Source organism: Apodemus sylvaticus, chromosome 22, assembly GCF_947179515.1.
Source record: "Apodemus sylvaticus chromosome 22, mApoSyl1.1, whole genome shotgun sequence".
NCBI lineage: Eukaryota > Metazoa > Chordata > Mammalia > Rodentia > Muridae > Apodemus > Apodemus sylvaticus.
Genome location: NC_067493.1, coordinates 44,696,047 through 44,711,251, shown reverse-complemented (window position 1 = coordinate 44,711,251; position 15,205 = coordinate 44,696,047). Strand labels below are relative to the sequence as shown.

The 15,205-nt window shown below is 50.0% G+C and overlaps 1 protein-coding gene across 1 annotated transcript in view; it reads right to left on the bottom strand.

Moving 5' to 3' along the window:
- Positions 1 to 1,376: 1,376 nt before the first annotated feature.
- Rilpl1 (Rab interacting lysosomal protein like 1) overlaps positions 1,377 to 15,205 on the bottom strand; it is a 35,030-nt gene continuing 21,201 nt past the window's right edge. Inside the window, exons 5-7 of the mRNA XM_052167856.1 lie at positions 11,710 to 11,888; positions 9,796 to 9,888; positions 1,377 to 2,134 (exon numbers count right to left, since the gene is read on the bottom strand). Coding sequence (XP_052023816.1) covers positions 1,990 to 2,134; positions 9,796 to 9,888; positions 11,710 to 11,888 — 417 coding nt within the window. The 3' untranslated portion in view covers positions 1,377 to 1,989. The remainder of the gene's footprint in view (positions 2,135 to 9,795; positions 9,889 to 11,709; positions 11,889 to 15,205) is intronic.

Genomic DNA, 15,205 nt, shown 5'->3' with positions numbered 1-15,205 from the left:
AAACATACTGCCATTGGAGCGCTAACAAGATGGCTCAGAGCGTAAAAGTAGCTATTACTTGAGTTGGAAAGACAGCTCAGCATTTAAGAGCACATGATGATGGGGCTGGAGAGATGGCTCAGTGGTTAAGAGCACTGACTGCTCTTCCAGAGGTCATGAGTTCGAATCCCAGCAACCACATGGTGGCTCACAACCATCTGTAATGAGATCAGATGCACTCTTCTGGAGTATGAAGATAGCTACAGTGTACTCATCACATATATAAAATAAATAAAAATCTTAAAAAAAAAAAAAAAAGAGCACATGATGTTCTTGGAGGCAACCTGGGTTCCATTCTCAGTACCACATAGTGGCTTTAAAATCTAATTCCAGTTCCAGGGGAATCCCATACCCTTTTCTGGCCTTGTGTGTGTGCATGTGCAAACACACAAACACACACAAATTATATATATATATAAAATCTCTTTTTAAAGGTCACACAACCCTGACTTTAGATCCCCAGAAGCCATGATTGATATAATCAATGTGTGACCTCCATATGAGCACATACATAACACATACGATAACAAAGGTTATTAGAGCCAGGCATGGTGGCACAGGCCTGTCAACTCAGCACTTGGGAGACACAGGGCTGTGGGGAATCTGAGGCCAACTATATAATAAAATCTTTTGGGGGGGGGGTTGGTTTTTTTGGATTTGGTTTTTTTTTTTCCCCGAGACAGGGCTTCTCTGTATAGCCCTGGCTGTCCTGGAACTCACTCTGTAGACCAGGCTGGCCTCAAACTCAGAAATCCGCCTGCCTCTGCCTCCCAGAGTGGTGGGATTACAGGCGTGCGCCACCACCGTAAAATCTTGACTCAAAAACCATCATGAAATGAGTTGCTATAGGAATTTCCACAACCTTGCTGTCAGAAAATGGCTGGAACTTGGTGACACTCACGTTGAAGCCACAGTGAGTGCAACAGGCATGCACCCACATGCTCAGCTTCGCCTTGTTTCTTAGCTAGCTAGTGCAGTACACAGCATGGTACTGTGCATCATATGATCTTAGGAAGTGCTACCCTCTGAAGCCCTGATCCCCAAGTGCTCTGCATCAGTAGAAAGTACATGGGCTAGCCTTCAGTTCCTCCCATGCTCACGGCAACTGTGGCTCAGGTCAGCTAGACATGTGGTCTCCAAGCGCCTGCCTCCCCGAGCCCTTCCACCCACCCATACAACTGACTTCCTCATCCACCACAGCATGTCACCTAGGCTGGTGAGCCTGGCACCCAATCCACTTTAAAGCATTGTCGCCTTTGCATAGGACCCAGTGTTTCACCCATGGAACATGAGAAGAGAAAAGATGACAGGAAAGGAAAAAGGCACACACAAACAAGTCGGTGTCTCATCCTAGACAACTTTGTTTGGTTAGTACTGTGTGGCTCACAGCAGATCCAAGGCACACCATCTCGGGCAGGCTGCTTGGGCCTCTAGCTTTATCTGGAACAGAGCATGACAAATCCCAAGGTTGTCTCTAGTGAGTGGCTGGAAGGACTGCATGATTTTCTGTTGTGTCCCAGCCAAACTGGGTAGGCCATCCTATGATTAGAGGCTCCGCCTGTCCGATTCACACTTCCCGTATAGCCTGCTACCTCCAGGGCAACTTCATAATATAAACTTCCCTTCCACTGCTCCTCACTGACAAAGGCCATAAGAAAACAAAACAAAACCCAGAAGTCAAACAGCTATGATAGTGGCGATGTGTTCAGCTTAGGAAGCCTGTTAACTGAAATTAATGTGGTCTGGTTTCATATCTTATTAAATATGTCCTAAAGGGTTTGAGGCATTGAGTATAAACTGGGTAGCCCTACAGATAAATAAAACACTTCTTTAGAATTTGGCATCAGTTTTTCATCATCCGTCCTCAAAGCAAACAGTTCGTTCGAGGCGTTGATGTTGAGGCAGCCAGCCACCTGGAGGGGGTGGCAGGCGGTCCAGGCAGAGGTACAGTCACAGATGCTGCAGGGCTTCTTGTCCTTGCTCTGTGTACCCGTCATCTCGGTGGGTAATTGCCCACTGGCCAAAGGACTCGTGGATGTGTGTGGGTCTCTGCGTGTTGGCCAGGCGCTTCTTGTCCCGGGAGAAAAAGCTAAACCTTTTGGAAAGGAACAAGAAAAAGACGGAGATTAGTGCGTGTCATCTGCTGTCTATCTACCCCCTCCTTTCAGTGATGGGACAGGAACACACACACAGGAGCACACCCATTCTCGGCATGGGGATGCGGTCAGCAGAATTCTAGAAAGCACTGGGGCTTCTGTGTGTCACTTAGTCTCAGAACTTTAGCGATCACAAAGAGTGAGCGGTGCATGTGTGTGATGGGGGTGGGGCACTTCCACCTAGCCACTAGTAGGGAGCCTCTCCTGTAATTACTAGAGAAAATCAACACAACTCATCTTTGTGTCTTCACAAAGGCCAGGTGAGCGCTCTGTGGCTCAGTTATACACACTCAGGAATTTGTTGTTTTTTTTTTCCCCTCTCATATTTAGAAATAAGGTTTTAGATAGCTCACCTCAGCCTCCAAACTCAATGCACAGCAGAGGACAACCCTGAACTTACAAGCCTTCTGTCTCTACTTCCCAGTTGCTGGGATTAGAGGCATGAATCACCAGGGCCCTGTCCATGCTAGGCAAACACTCTTAATGCACTGAGCCCGTCTGCGCCTAGGAATTTCCTTAATGAGCTTAATGATGCTTTGAAAGAATATGAAAGTCATGAGGAAGACGATTCTGAGGCAAACCCATTCCTAATGTTCACTCATTCATCCATTCATTGATGTGTATGTATGAATATGTGGGCAGTCAAGTGACATGGCTCCTGTGTGGGGGTGGGACGACAGCGCGTGGCAGTCAGTTCTCGTCTTCCACTGTGTGGGTCCCAGGAGTTGAACTCAGGTTCTTAGCCTTGGTGGCAAAGGTCTTAATCCGCTGAGCCACTGAGCCTGTCTTGCCAACCTTCGAAGTCACATATGCTAGGTAAGTGTTCTGCCACTGAACGACAATTCCAGCCCGTCCGTCATTTTAAATAAGCTAATTGTGTATGTGTGTGTGTAAAGTCAACTTGTGAAACTGGCTCTCTTCCTCCACTCTGTCTTAGGTGTCAGACCTTAAACTTAAGGTCAACAGGCGTAGCTGCATCCATACACTCGACCAGCCATCTCATCAACATCCCAGCCCTTTAATACTAATCCTACAAGGTTTTACCAACTTGCCCAGACTAGCTTTTACCTTGTGATCCTCCTGCCTCATTCTCCAGTGGTCATGCTTGGCAGCAAGCACCTTCGGCTGCTAAGCCATCCTACACGTCCCCTAGCTTTGTGTGAGACAGTCTCACTCACTTCTGCATTGCCAGCCTCTCTGTCCTGACCCTCAGGAGGAGAGCCAGGATGACAGCCGCATCCTCCTGATTCTGACTTAACGTGGGTCCTGGAGATCTGAACTCAGGTCCTCATGTTTGCTCGGCAGTAACTTTACCATCCCTGCTGAGTGCCCAGTCCCAGGGGTTTGTTACGGTCCTGTCTAGTAAAGATTTTACTCTTCTGGGATGCTACCAAAGCTAACACTTCCTTCCTAGCAGGAATAGGACGTTCTTTGATCCTCAAGCCAAGTTCCCCTGGGAAAATTCTCCAGAGCTTGAAGGGTCAGTGCAAGCAGACAAGTAAAGGTGGGGGGTCATATTCAGCCGGAGAGGGCTCGGATTTCCAACACAGCAGCCATGGAGTTAGCTAGTCCAAACCACTTCAGCCTCCTCCCTGCTGCCCTCAGACTGACGCGGGAAAGCCAGCTGCTACTTCACACTTGGAGGGAAGGCGGACACCAGCTCCCCACACTCCCCAGCCCCCACCCCTTTTCTGCACAAAACCAGACAGCTGCCAAGACAAAGCTGTTTAGGAAGCTTCAGGCACAGTGACTGGAAAAGCAGTTAGTGACACCCCGGAATCCCGGAGGGGCACCGATTACTGACCCGTCGCTTAAAGGGCCTTCTTTACTGCATCGTGGACAAGGTGGTTTTTTAGAGCGAAAACAGAAGAGACAGAAAGAATTATCGGTGACATTGTGGGCTGCACTTGTGGAGGTCAAGAGCAGCCGCGGCGATCACACTCCACACCCACTTGAGATGCCAAAGAGCAGGTGACTGCCATGCAACTGAGGTGCCCAGAAGGGGAGGCTGGCAGCAGCCACAGCAGCCATTCTAAAGGCACAGCAAAAAGAAACCCCCAAACACAAGCCCAAACACAGACAGTGCCTACGAGGGACACGAGTCTTCTGACAGGCTGCAGCGTGGGGTCGTCAAGGATCAATCCAGCTGCCACCATAGGCATCACGGCTGTAAAGAGCCTGCTTCCAGGAGCAGGTAGACAGAAGATAAAAGAGGGCGCTGTGACCGAGAACCCCACCCCCAAAGATGTGTCCCCCACACTCCTCGGTATGTGACCCATGAAGACACAGGATCCTGATGGAGAATGACACAATGGAGGGAGGGGTCACTGATAACCTTGTAGATGGGGAGAAATCTGGACACAGATGTGTACAGAGGCAGAGATGGAGTGATGTTCCTTATAGGCTAAGGAAGGCCAAAGGTCGCTTACCCTAAGAGGACAAGCAACCTAGGTTAGACTCTCTCAAGGACCAATCATACTGACAGGAACCTTGTGTCTCGTCTTTCTTCTCGGTGCCACAGGGTTTCTCTGTGTAGCTCTGACTGTCCTGGAACTCTGTATGCCCAGCTGGTCTTGAACTCACAGAGATCCAGCTGCCTCTCCCTCCTGAGTGCTGGTGAGATAGAGTCTTTATCCTAAGCTGGCCTCACACTCACTATGTAAACTGAGGCTAGCTTAAACTCCTGATCCTTCTGCCTCCACATCTCCATGGGGTTGGGATAACCAGGCATGCACCATCACAACTGATCTTAAACATCATTCACAAACTCAACTAACTGAGGGTCATCGCCAGCACTTCAGACACACTCGCATGGTCTCCAGGGAGGTTTGTGGAGTCCCTCCCTGTGTTTATACCATCTTAGTGCCATCGCAGCGGAGCAGGGAGCCACATCCCACCCAGAAGGCCAGCCACACTGGCTGAGAAGGGAGGGCTCTATTTTCCTGCTAGTCGCCAATACTGAGGCTTTGGGGGCCCCAAGCCGCAGTACTTTGCACCCACCTTTTCCAGGAGACCCACTCAGAGCCCACACCCCTCAAACATTGTCACTGCAAGTCAGGCTGCCCCAGATTCCATACAGACATTCTGCTTAGAGGGGTCTGCCCACCTACAAATACAGCAGCCACACTGATGGCAAGACTTCCTGAGTCACCTGTAACATTACTATCCAGGTGGTCCCTTCCTATTGCGTCCACACAAGCCCAACCTCTAGAGGTATAATGAAGATATTCTTTTTTATAAGTAGTAGTAGTACACTATGTATGTATGTATATATATATATATATATATATATGTATATATATTTAATTTTATGTTTATTAGTATTTGGCCTACATGTATGTCTCTGTGAAGATGTTCAAAAACAAAAACAAACAAAAAAAGCCGGGTGGTGGTGGCACACACCTGTAATCCCAGCACTCTCCCAGGCCAGCCTGGTCTACAGAGTGAGTTCCAGGACAGCCAGGGCTATACAGAGAAACCCTGTCTCAAAAAAAACAAATCAAAAAAAAAAAAAAAAGTCAGAAGTTCTGGAACTGAAGTTACAAACAGAAGTGAGCAGCCAGTGTTCTCAACTGCTGAGCCATCTCCCCAGTCTCAAAATAAAGGCATTCTAAAGAGACACTTAAGTCTCTCCCTCTAACCATCAGACTCTTAAAACAAGGGACTCCGAGGATTTCCCCAGGAAGAGGATACTTGTGTCCAGAGGTACAAAGCGGACCACCTTGTAGGGTGAAACAGCACAGGACGGGCCAATGATAGGAGGGGCTTTACCCTGACCCGGACTGCTTTCTACTTAAGCTTTACCCTGATTTCAGGCCCCTGAAGGTTTGTGTGTGTGTGTGTGTGTGTATCAATGCGGGGCCACATTGAATACATTGAATAAATCTCCTTTTTCTGGTTTTCATTGTTAATTTGGCTCTTATAATTGATTTACTGAATCAATTATAAGGTTCAGGTAGCTGAACCTGAGTTATTGGAGCACAGACTATGCTTCCACCCCCCACCCCCAACTCAGTAAGAGTGGGATAGCCATGCCCAGGACATGGTTTTAATGCCTGTCTCTGCAGGGTATTTTTGGACGGTTCAAACCAAATGAAGTGCTAACTCCTGGCATTTCATGGGTGGCTTCGCCAAAACTATTCCTGGCTGAGGAGGAACGTGGGCAGAGGAGGCCAGGGACAGAGCATATTGTGGTCCTTACTGTTGCAGACAGAGGCAGAGTGTAGTGGCTATTCCTGGTTGTATTCCTAATACACAGAGCCTCTCCACGGCCCGGCTTTCCGGCCCCTAAGGCCAGCTACTGCCTTCCTGTCTCCCTCCAGACTACCCCCTCTTGGCTCCGCCCAGTGGAAAGCCATCCTGGGCTGTGGAACCAACTCAGAAGTAGGGACTACACAAAAGGGACACTGGTGTTTGCGGTTTACTGGAGACAGGGCTGGAGTCACTTGAGGCTCTCTAGTGACCTCCCTGGGCTGTGCCAACCTGTCCTCTCAGGACAGTGACCTCACAGTCACAAGCTATTCTTGGACCATCTTCAGATTCTCTGTTTTGACTGGCAGTGGGAGCTTCTGGTTCCCTGGTGCCCTGTCCAGAAATGTCAAGTCTGACATTTTGGCCTCAGGGTGCATTTGAGTGATAAGGGCCTCTAGCGGATATCAGTGGATGTGAGAGGAAGAGAGGGGGAGGGAGGGAGTCCCTACGGACAGAAGACCCAGTTCAGAGACCCAGCTTTGAGTCTTCCCAATCGCACGGATTTAAATTAAGTCTGTAGCAGCTCCACACCTCAGTTTCCTTATCTGAGATATGGGGATAATTGTCCTAGCTCCAGGACTCTGACCCAACTCAAGTGGTAACCCCCTTCAACTATTCCTGGTGGTTCTTTACTGACTGTTGTGACAGATGTGGGCTAGGAGCAGAGACCCAGAGATGCAGGTCAAACATAGTCCAAAAGCGAGGACAAAAGGGGACAGACAGGGGGCAACACGGAGAGGAAGGGCTCTAGCAGAGCCCACTAATGACAGCTGTCACAGGCCACTGATCTCAGTCAGCAGACGAGGAGGACAAAGGCTACTAGTGTTGTCTCTATGCTGCTCAAAAGCCTTTTGTGTCCGATGGCTGCCCCCATCACCCGTAGTGTGGCTACGGTGGCTGCCATAGAACTGGCCACCTAGGCAGCATGTACAGGAGGTATGGCCCCGCTCTGTCTCCGTCCCTGTCTCCCTGGAGCTGATAACCCTATCAGGCTCAGAGCACCAAGGGTTGCCAAGCAACCGGAGGCAAAGCTAAGGAGAAGAGGGGCTTTGGGGAAACAAACCCAGTTGGAAGGGTGTGGCAGATGCTGTGGCCTGCTCATGTGCTAAAGCAGGGTCCCTACCTTCTACATTTTACCCCATTTCATACTGGAAAAAAATAACTTAAAAAAAGCTATATGCGTGTCTGTGTGTGTATGATAATTGTGTGCGCATGCTGTGATCTGGGGGTGGGTGTGCCTATAGGTCAGAAGACTGATTTTGCAGGGGTCAGTTCTTATGTCCACTTTTACGTGTGTTCTGGGGAATCAAACCTAGTAGGTCCACAGGCTTGTGTTTTATCTGCATCTTACTGGCCTCTGTTTCATTTTTCTCCCACTAAATTCTCCTGGCTTCAAACTTGAAGTCCCTGGATGCTCAACTTCTGAGCACCTTATTCAGCATGCGCTAACACCAATGGGCTGAAAAGTCCGCTGCTGCTTCTAAATTTTCCTCTAGAGCTTCCGAGAGGAGAAAGAGTAGCCTGTTTCTGTTGCTTCAGTTTTTTAAGACATAGTCCCAGTCTATCACCTAGGTGGCTCTCAAAATAGTAGCAGTCCTGCCTCAGCCTCCCAAGTGCTGGACTTACAGATGTGAGTTACCACACCTAGGATAAGTGGAATCCTAAGCTGCAGGTGGCTGCCCCACTGAAGTCCAGGGTCTGAGTTTGCAGGAACACAGTGAGGGATGGAGCCAACCCATGGGGAACCAGGCAAAAGGCCTGAGACAACCATGCCTGAGGCTGGACCAGGCTGGTAACCCTGGGATTAGACTATTCTTTCTCTCCAGTTTTCCCAGTGGAGTTTCAAGGCCAGATGGAAAACAAACCCACCGTCAAAACACGCTGGGATGTCAGGGGAAGCTTTTCTGGCTCTGCCTCACAGAGTATTGAGTATTTATATCTCGTTCAGAAAGAACTCCAAAACCCAGCAGGAACGCAGAGCCTAGCTGGCCAGCTTGGAGGGGCGCAGGCGGGCTAAAGACAGGCCTCTGGGAAGCTGCCGAGCTGTCGGAGGTCCCAGGGCCAAGTGAGCAGGATGCCGCCTCCCAAGGGAGTGGGCCCATTGTACGAAACAGCCCACATTCCATCTGCTCAGAACCAGGCCAACAATCTCCCAGCGTGGTCACTGAATTCTAAAGGGTAGGGGATATGGGGAACACCCACTTCCTCTCCTCACCCACACACATGCTGCCTGCTCTTTTTTCAAAGCTTCGGTTGGGTTTAGGGAGGGGTCCAAGGCCTCTTCTCTAGGACTAGACAAAAGGCCCTCCTGGTCCGGAGAGCCCCTTTCAAGCTCTGATACCCCTGAGAATGCAAGGTGGGTGTACAGAGGGCTTGAATACAGTACTTCAGGGTCAGACTACCTCCTCGGTAGGGCTGCTGCTTCCACAGCAGTGTGGCCACAGCCAGGAGTCTCAGTTGCTTCAAGGGTCCTATAAAAATGACAGTCTTCCACATACTAGCACCAGGAGATGACCTACGAGGGCATCCTGGAAACAGGAGTGGGCCCCCAGCAGGCTTTAGAGACAGATCTTCTAAAGTAGATAACATTTGCACCTCTATTCTTTTGCAAGAAAAACTGTAAAGTCCCATGAGAAGCAAGGAGATCTACAGTGCTAAGCACTCTGGGAGGATTACAGAAGCTACATGCTTTCTTTTCCATGTGTCTCATAGCAACCAGGGCCTGAGTCTGCATATATGTGGCACCAATGTACCAATGTAGACATAACAGCTCAGGGGATTAATCATCATAGAATCCAAAATGGGGTCGACCTAAGTCTCTGTGAACCCCGAACTCCCCCCAGCCCTTTTGTAAACACAGACTTATGTAGCCCAGGATGGTCTTGAACTTACATTGTAACCTAGAAAGATCTTGAAGTCTTGGTCCTACTGTCTCCACCTCCTGAGTGCTGGGATTCAAGCATCGGCCACTACATCTAGCTACTTAAAGCTGACATTTCAAGCTTTAAAAATACATGAGCCTCCCTGCCTTCCAATGTATTCACTGTACCCAGCCCAGCACCACACCCATGCACTTGGCACACCCAAGCAAGCTCTGAGCAGAAGCCACAGGCCCCAGGTCCTCCCAGCCTTGCAGGTGTTCCCCAAATCTCTGCCCAAGAAGAACTGGTCGTCCAGGTGGGGAGACGACCAAAAACGGTGGAGGTAGGCAGGTCCCACAACACTGGAAGCAGCTCGTCCCAGCAGCTGTGGTTAGCAACAAGCCTGAGACAGACCTGGGGTCAGAGGTCGCAGGAACGGAGATGAGCCACCTGTGTGACGCAGCCCACCTAGGAAGCACAACACTTACAGTCGCTTGATCCCTGACTCGGGCTGGGGGGACGTCCTCGGGTGTGTGATGGGCGGAGGCTGGGGTATTCGATTCTCTTCTTCTATCTCTTCACTGAAGGCATGCAACCGAGAAGTCAAAAAAAAAAAAAAAAAAAAAAATCCTGTGAGAACTGCACCATTCCAGAAGCGGATAGAATGATTTGATAGGGTGCAAAATTTCTTGATGGGGAATAAGATGATCTTCTTGGGAAAATGGCATCTGGTGTCTCTGTTGTCACACTGCCTGGGACTCTAAGATGACAGTCTCAGGTCCAGGGGAGGTGGTTCAGGACAGGGACTCAATGGCTTGCTCTCTCCCACCTCTGTCTGTCTGTCTCTCTCGCTCCCTCCCTCCTTTTGTCATGTGTGCATGTATGCATGTCTACAGACATGTGCTCGTGTCTGAATGCACACGCATGTCCGTGTGCATGCGAAACTCCGGGTAGATGGGATGACCCCCCCCCCAGCCCTCTCCCATCTTATTCTCTGAGGCAGAATCTCTCCATCAAACCCTGAGCTCTCAGAAGGGGGTCTCCTAGAATGACCATCGAGCCACACCCCGCCCAGCATTTACAGGGCTCTGAAGATCCCAGGCCCTCCATCCACCGGACCCTTCTTGTTTTTGATTTTCTGACACAAGATCTCGTGTACCCCAGGTGGGCCTTGAACGCCATATGCAGATGAAAAGGACAAAAGCATTGCAGTCCTTTGGCCCCACCCCTCCTAATGCTGCAACCCTTTAGTGCACCTTGTGATGACTTCTAGCCATAAAATCATTTCTGTTGCCACGTTATAACTAATTTTGCTTCTGTTATGAATATTTTTTGGAGGTAGAGGTTTGCTAAAGGGATCACACACTACCTGAAACTATAGGTTTTTGTTGTTGTTGTTTGTTTTGTTTGTTTGTTTTGGTTTGGTTTTTCAAGACGAGGTTTCTCTTTAGCCCTGGCTGTCCTGGAACTTGCTCTATATACTAGGCTGGCCTCGGACTCTCAGAGATCCCCCTGCCTCTGCCTCCCAAGTGCCAACACGCCCAGCTATTTTATTATTCTTAGTGTGTGTGTGTGTGTGTGTGTGTGTGTGTGTGTGTGTGAGAGAGAGAGAGAGAGAGAGAGAGAGAGAGAGAGAGAGAGAGAGAGAATGAATGTGTGTGCAGGGGTAAGAAGGCTTTAGAGTCAGTCTCTAAAGCTGGAGTTATAGGCAGTTGTAGGTTGTCTGGTACCAGTGCCAGGAACTGAACCTGGATCCTCTATAAGAGCAATTAGTGAGCCGGGCAGTGGTGGTGCAGGCCTGTAATCCCAGCACTCTGGGAGGCAGAGGCAGGCGGATTTCTGAGTTGAGTTCAAGGCCAGCCTGGTTACAGAGTGAGTTCCAGGACAGCCAGTGCTATACAGAGAAACCCTGTCTCAAAGAAAAAAAAAAAACAAAATCCAAAAAAAAAAAAAGGAAGAGCAATTAGTGATCTCACCGTCGCTCACCGTCGAAGCCATCTCTCCAGCCATTCTCTTTTATTTTGGGACAGGGACTCTTACCAATTCTAGAGCTCAGTGATTTGGTTGCAGTGGGTGCCAGCCCACACCAGGGATTCATTTGTCTCCAATTCCCCAGGGCCGGGATAACGGGGCAGGAGCACATGGCTGGGGACCTGAACGCGTCCTCAATGTCACAATGTAAACCTTCTGAGCTAGCCATCTCCCCATCTCCCCAGCCCCCGAGACAGACGTCTTTGCAGCTCAAAGGCTTTCTGGTCAGTCTTTTCTTTGTCCAGTCATGCACTTGGTAAGATGTGCAGTGGCCTGCTCCAAGCCTGTGTGACCTCTCTGCCGCCTGTAAGGATGCCCGACACGCTTGGGTCCCGGTGTGTCCCTGTTTGACTCACGGTTCCTGTGCTCACCTCTTATAGTAGGCCAGTTCCTCCTGCAGCAGAAACACCTTCGACTTCAGCTCATTCCTCTCGTGCAGCACGTCCCGCAGCTCCTGCAGTGTGAACCTCGGGCGGTTGGGGTCCTTGAGGTCCAGGGCCGCCTTCTCTGCGTCTGAAATGGACTCTTCTCCATCTGGCTGCGGTTGCATCTGAAGGAGGCAGAGGAGCCATCATCGAAGGACTCCCGGCAGCCAGGCGGGGTGGGGGGGATGCTGGAATTTTCCACCTCCCCATGGCAGGCTGCTTGCTCAGGCAGGTCACTATTTTGAGGACGTGGGCAGCAGCCCCCGCTTACCCTCTATCCTGCTCGCTGACGGTGGAAGCCAGCCGCCACCTGTTCTCAGAGCTCCTTCACTGAGCTAGGCCTGCATGGCGGACACCTACTCCTCAGGGTTCTATTACAAATGAGCGGAGGCCTGCCTCCCACTGTGCCTCCCACCACCACCTGTTGCCTTCTCTTGCAGGTTCTCCTCCCAAACTCTCACTTTAGACCTCAGCTAATCTGTCCACGGTTTGGGGAGACACAGCCTTGAGAAGCAAGGGCACTTTCTGTGACAGACCCTCGGGCCAAATCCCTTCTTCCTTAGAGGCTCCTGGAATCTTGCTGGGGTTCAGAGCCTGGCAGGGCTTCATGCAAGTTACACAAATGCATCCCTGCATCATTCTGAGTCACCTGCCCACTTCCTGCCAGAGCCTGGTAGCTTTTCAAAGGAATTGTGAGACACGCTGAAACACGGAGTTGACCATTTTATCCATTTTAAAGTTTACTAACGGTGTGCTGGTGCACGAGTCTCTAATCCTGACACACAGGGTGCTGAGGCTCGAAGGAGGCCTGGAGGTCAAGGCCAGCCTGAACTATGTAGTAAGTTTAAAAGCATCTGCGCCACACAGTTAGTTTAAAGTCAGCCTGGACTACATGATGAATATGAGGCCAGCCTGGGCTACAGAGACTTAAAGCAAACCTGGGATATAGTATAAGACCTAGCCAAGGAGAGAGAGAGAGAGGAGAGAGAGAGAGAGAGAGAGAGAGAGAGAGAGAGAGAGAGAGAGAGAGAGAGAGAGAGAGAGAGAGAGAGAGAGAGGAGAAAAGAAAAAAAGAAAAGAAAAAAGTCTCATTCAGCAGCCCTTGGCACTTTTATACAACTAATTCCAGAACATTCTCACCATCCAAAGGAACCTCCCCACACTCACTAAGCAATCATCTACCACTCTGCCTTCTTTCAGTCTCAGCACCTCCAGGAAACCCACTCTCATGTCCCTGGAATGCCCAGATATTTCCCATAATGCATCTACTTCATCCAATCAACATTGCGTTTCATGCACGTTACACCCCATGTCAGACAGTCAACCCTTTTAATGCCTAAGTACTATTCCCCAGAATGGAAGGTGTGAATGGTCTCATCCTGTGATTGACGAGCACATAGGTGGCTTCTTCTCTTTAGCTGCAAATCCCAATTTCCAATATCCCCCCGTGGGACACCTGTCTTCCATTCCTGAGAAATATGCCCAGGTGTGAATGGCTGGGTCTCATGGAGACTGTCTCTAACTTTCGGAAATCTCATTCTATACCAAAGCACTTCCCACAGTCAATGCGCTATGTTCGGGCCACAACACGGGGCCCGGTTTCTCCATGTTCTCCACTATGCCCGTCACTTCTGTTATCTATTTATTGTGTGTATCTGTGAGAGTGCTACAGAGTGTGTGCTGGTCAGAGCTCAACTTTTGCAAGTCGGCTCTTTCTTTCCACTATGCGGGTCCTGGGTACCAAAGTCCACACCTTTACCTGCTGCTGGGCCGTCTCACCAGCAACTTGACACAGGCTAGAGCTATTGGAATGAAGGGAACTTCAACTGACAGGATACTGATTTACGGCCCAGCTGTAGGACTGGAGAGATGGCTCAGCGGTTAAGAACACTGCCTGCTCTTCCAGAGGTCCTGAGTTCAAATCCCAGCAACCACATGGTGGCTCACAACCATCTCTAATGGCATCTGATGCCCTCTTCTGGTGTGCATGAAGACAGAAATATATACATTTCAGGTGATCCATCTCTTCGAGGCCACCCCAGTACCTGACACCCAAGAGCCTCCAGTGTCCCTGTGCGTCTGCAACTCTGAGGACTAAACAATCTTTTCACAGGGGCCTTGCTGAAGACCATCCGGAAACCACAGACATTTACATTATGATTCATAACAGTAGCAAAGCGACTGTGACAAAGCAGAAACAAAAAATAAGTTTATGATTGGGTGTGGGGGTGGTCACAGCCTTAGGAAGGTGGAGAATGGCTTCTCTCAAATGGGAAGGCTGGGGTGGCCAACACACCCCTTCCCAGCCCCTCAGCCCCAGAGGGAGAATCAGACTCTAGCTAGGACAGTGGCTCACGGCTGCCCAGAGGCCAAGGACTCCAGGAGGCTGACCTGGGATGTGTCCTGGACAGGCTGTTTTGGGAAGGGAAAGCTGACACCATCAGTCGCCTGTCAGGCAGGTCAGCTGAGCATCGGGGGACGATGAAGATGGGTGGGGGGTGGGGAGGGCTCTGCCCACACCTCTGGTTGGAGCCAGAACCATTGCAGAAGAGGTTGGGAAGCAAGAGAAGAAACAAGACTCCCGTGTCCCCGCAGGGCACTCGGAATCTGGCCATTCTCTTCCCAGCTAGGCTATCCCACAGGGTTTGACTTTCCTGCCCAGCCTGTTGCAGCCTCTGTCAAAGCTTCATTTCTTTTCATGGATGTATAATATTCTACTGTGAGGCAAACCTTTATCTATCTCTATGACTACTGAGGCTGCACCATCAGGGGCTGGCTGCCTACTGAGACAGTGTCCCTCATTAAAGGCCATCATCCAGCATGTCCCTAAGCATTCTGTGCCTTGCTGTCATAGAACAGGGGACGGACTGGGACTGAAGAGCGGGGTCAAGAGACAGACACACAAATATACCAATAAGTGAGGATTGAGGGAGAGGTTCCTGGAGAGGGGCTCTCTCTGTGTGGGGTGCTGATGCATATGTAGGAGTTTTCCACCAACTCTCAGCATCGACTGCATGGACCAAAAGTTGCAGGCTAGAGAACTTTGGGCCACAGTGTTCCTCACATGTGGTTAGACCCCTGCTGTTCCATAAAAATCTACTGAATTAGCTGTCGACAGTTTTAAGATCTGGAGACTCAAATTCCAAGTCCTCCTTCCTTAGCTTCCTTAGTGCTAGGTTTACAAGTATATGTCCTCATGCCCCAGGGAACCTACAGTCCATCCTTAACATTCAGGGTACCCCAGCTCCCCAGTTGTGACTGTGTTCAGACAAGACATAGCGAGATGGGGCTGGAGAGATGGCTCAGTGGTTACGAGCACTGGCTGCTGTTCCAGAGAACCTGGATTATGTATTCCCAGCCGCACATGGCAGCTCACAACTCTAAGCGGAGTCTCATGGTATCTCATACCTTCTTCTTGTATGCAGACAAAATAGCCATAATA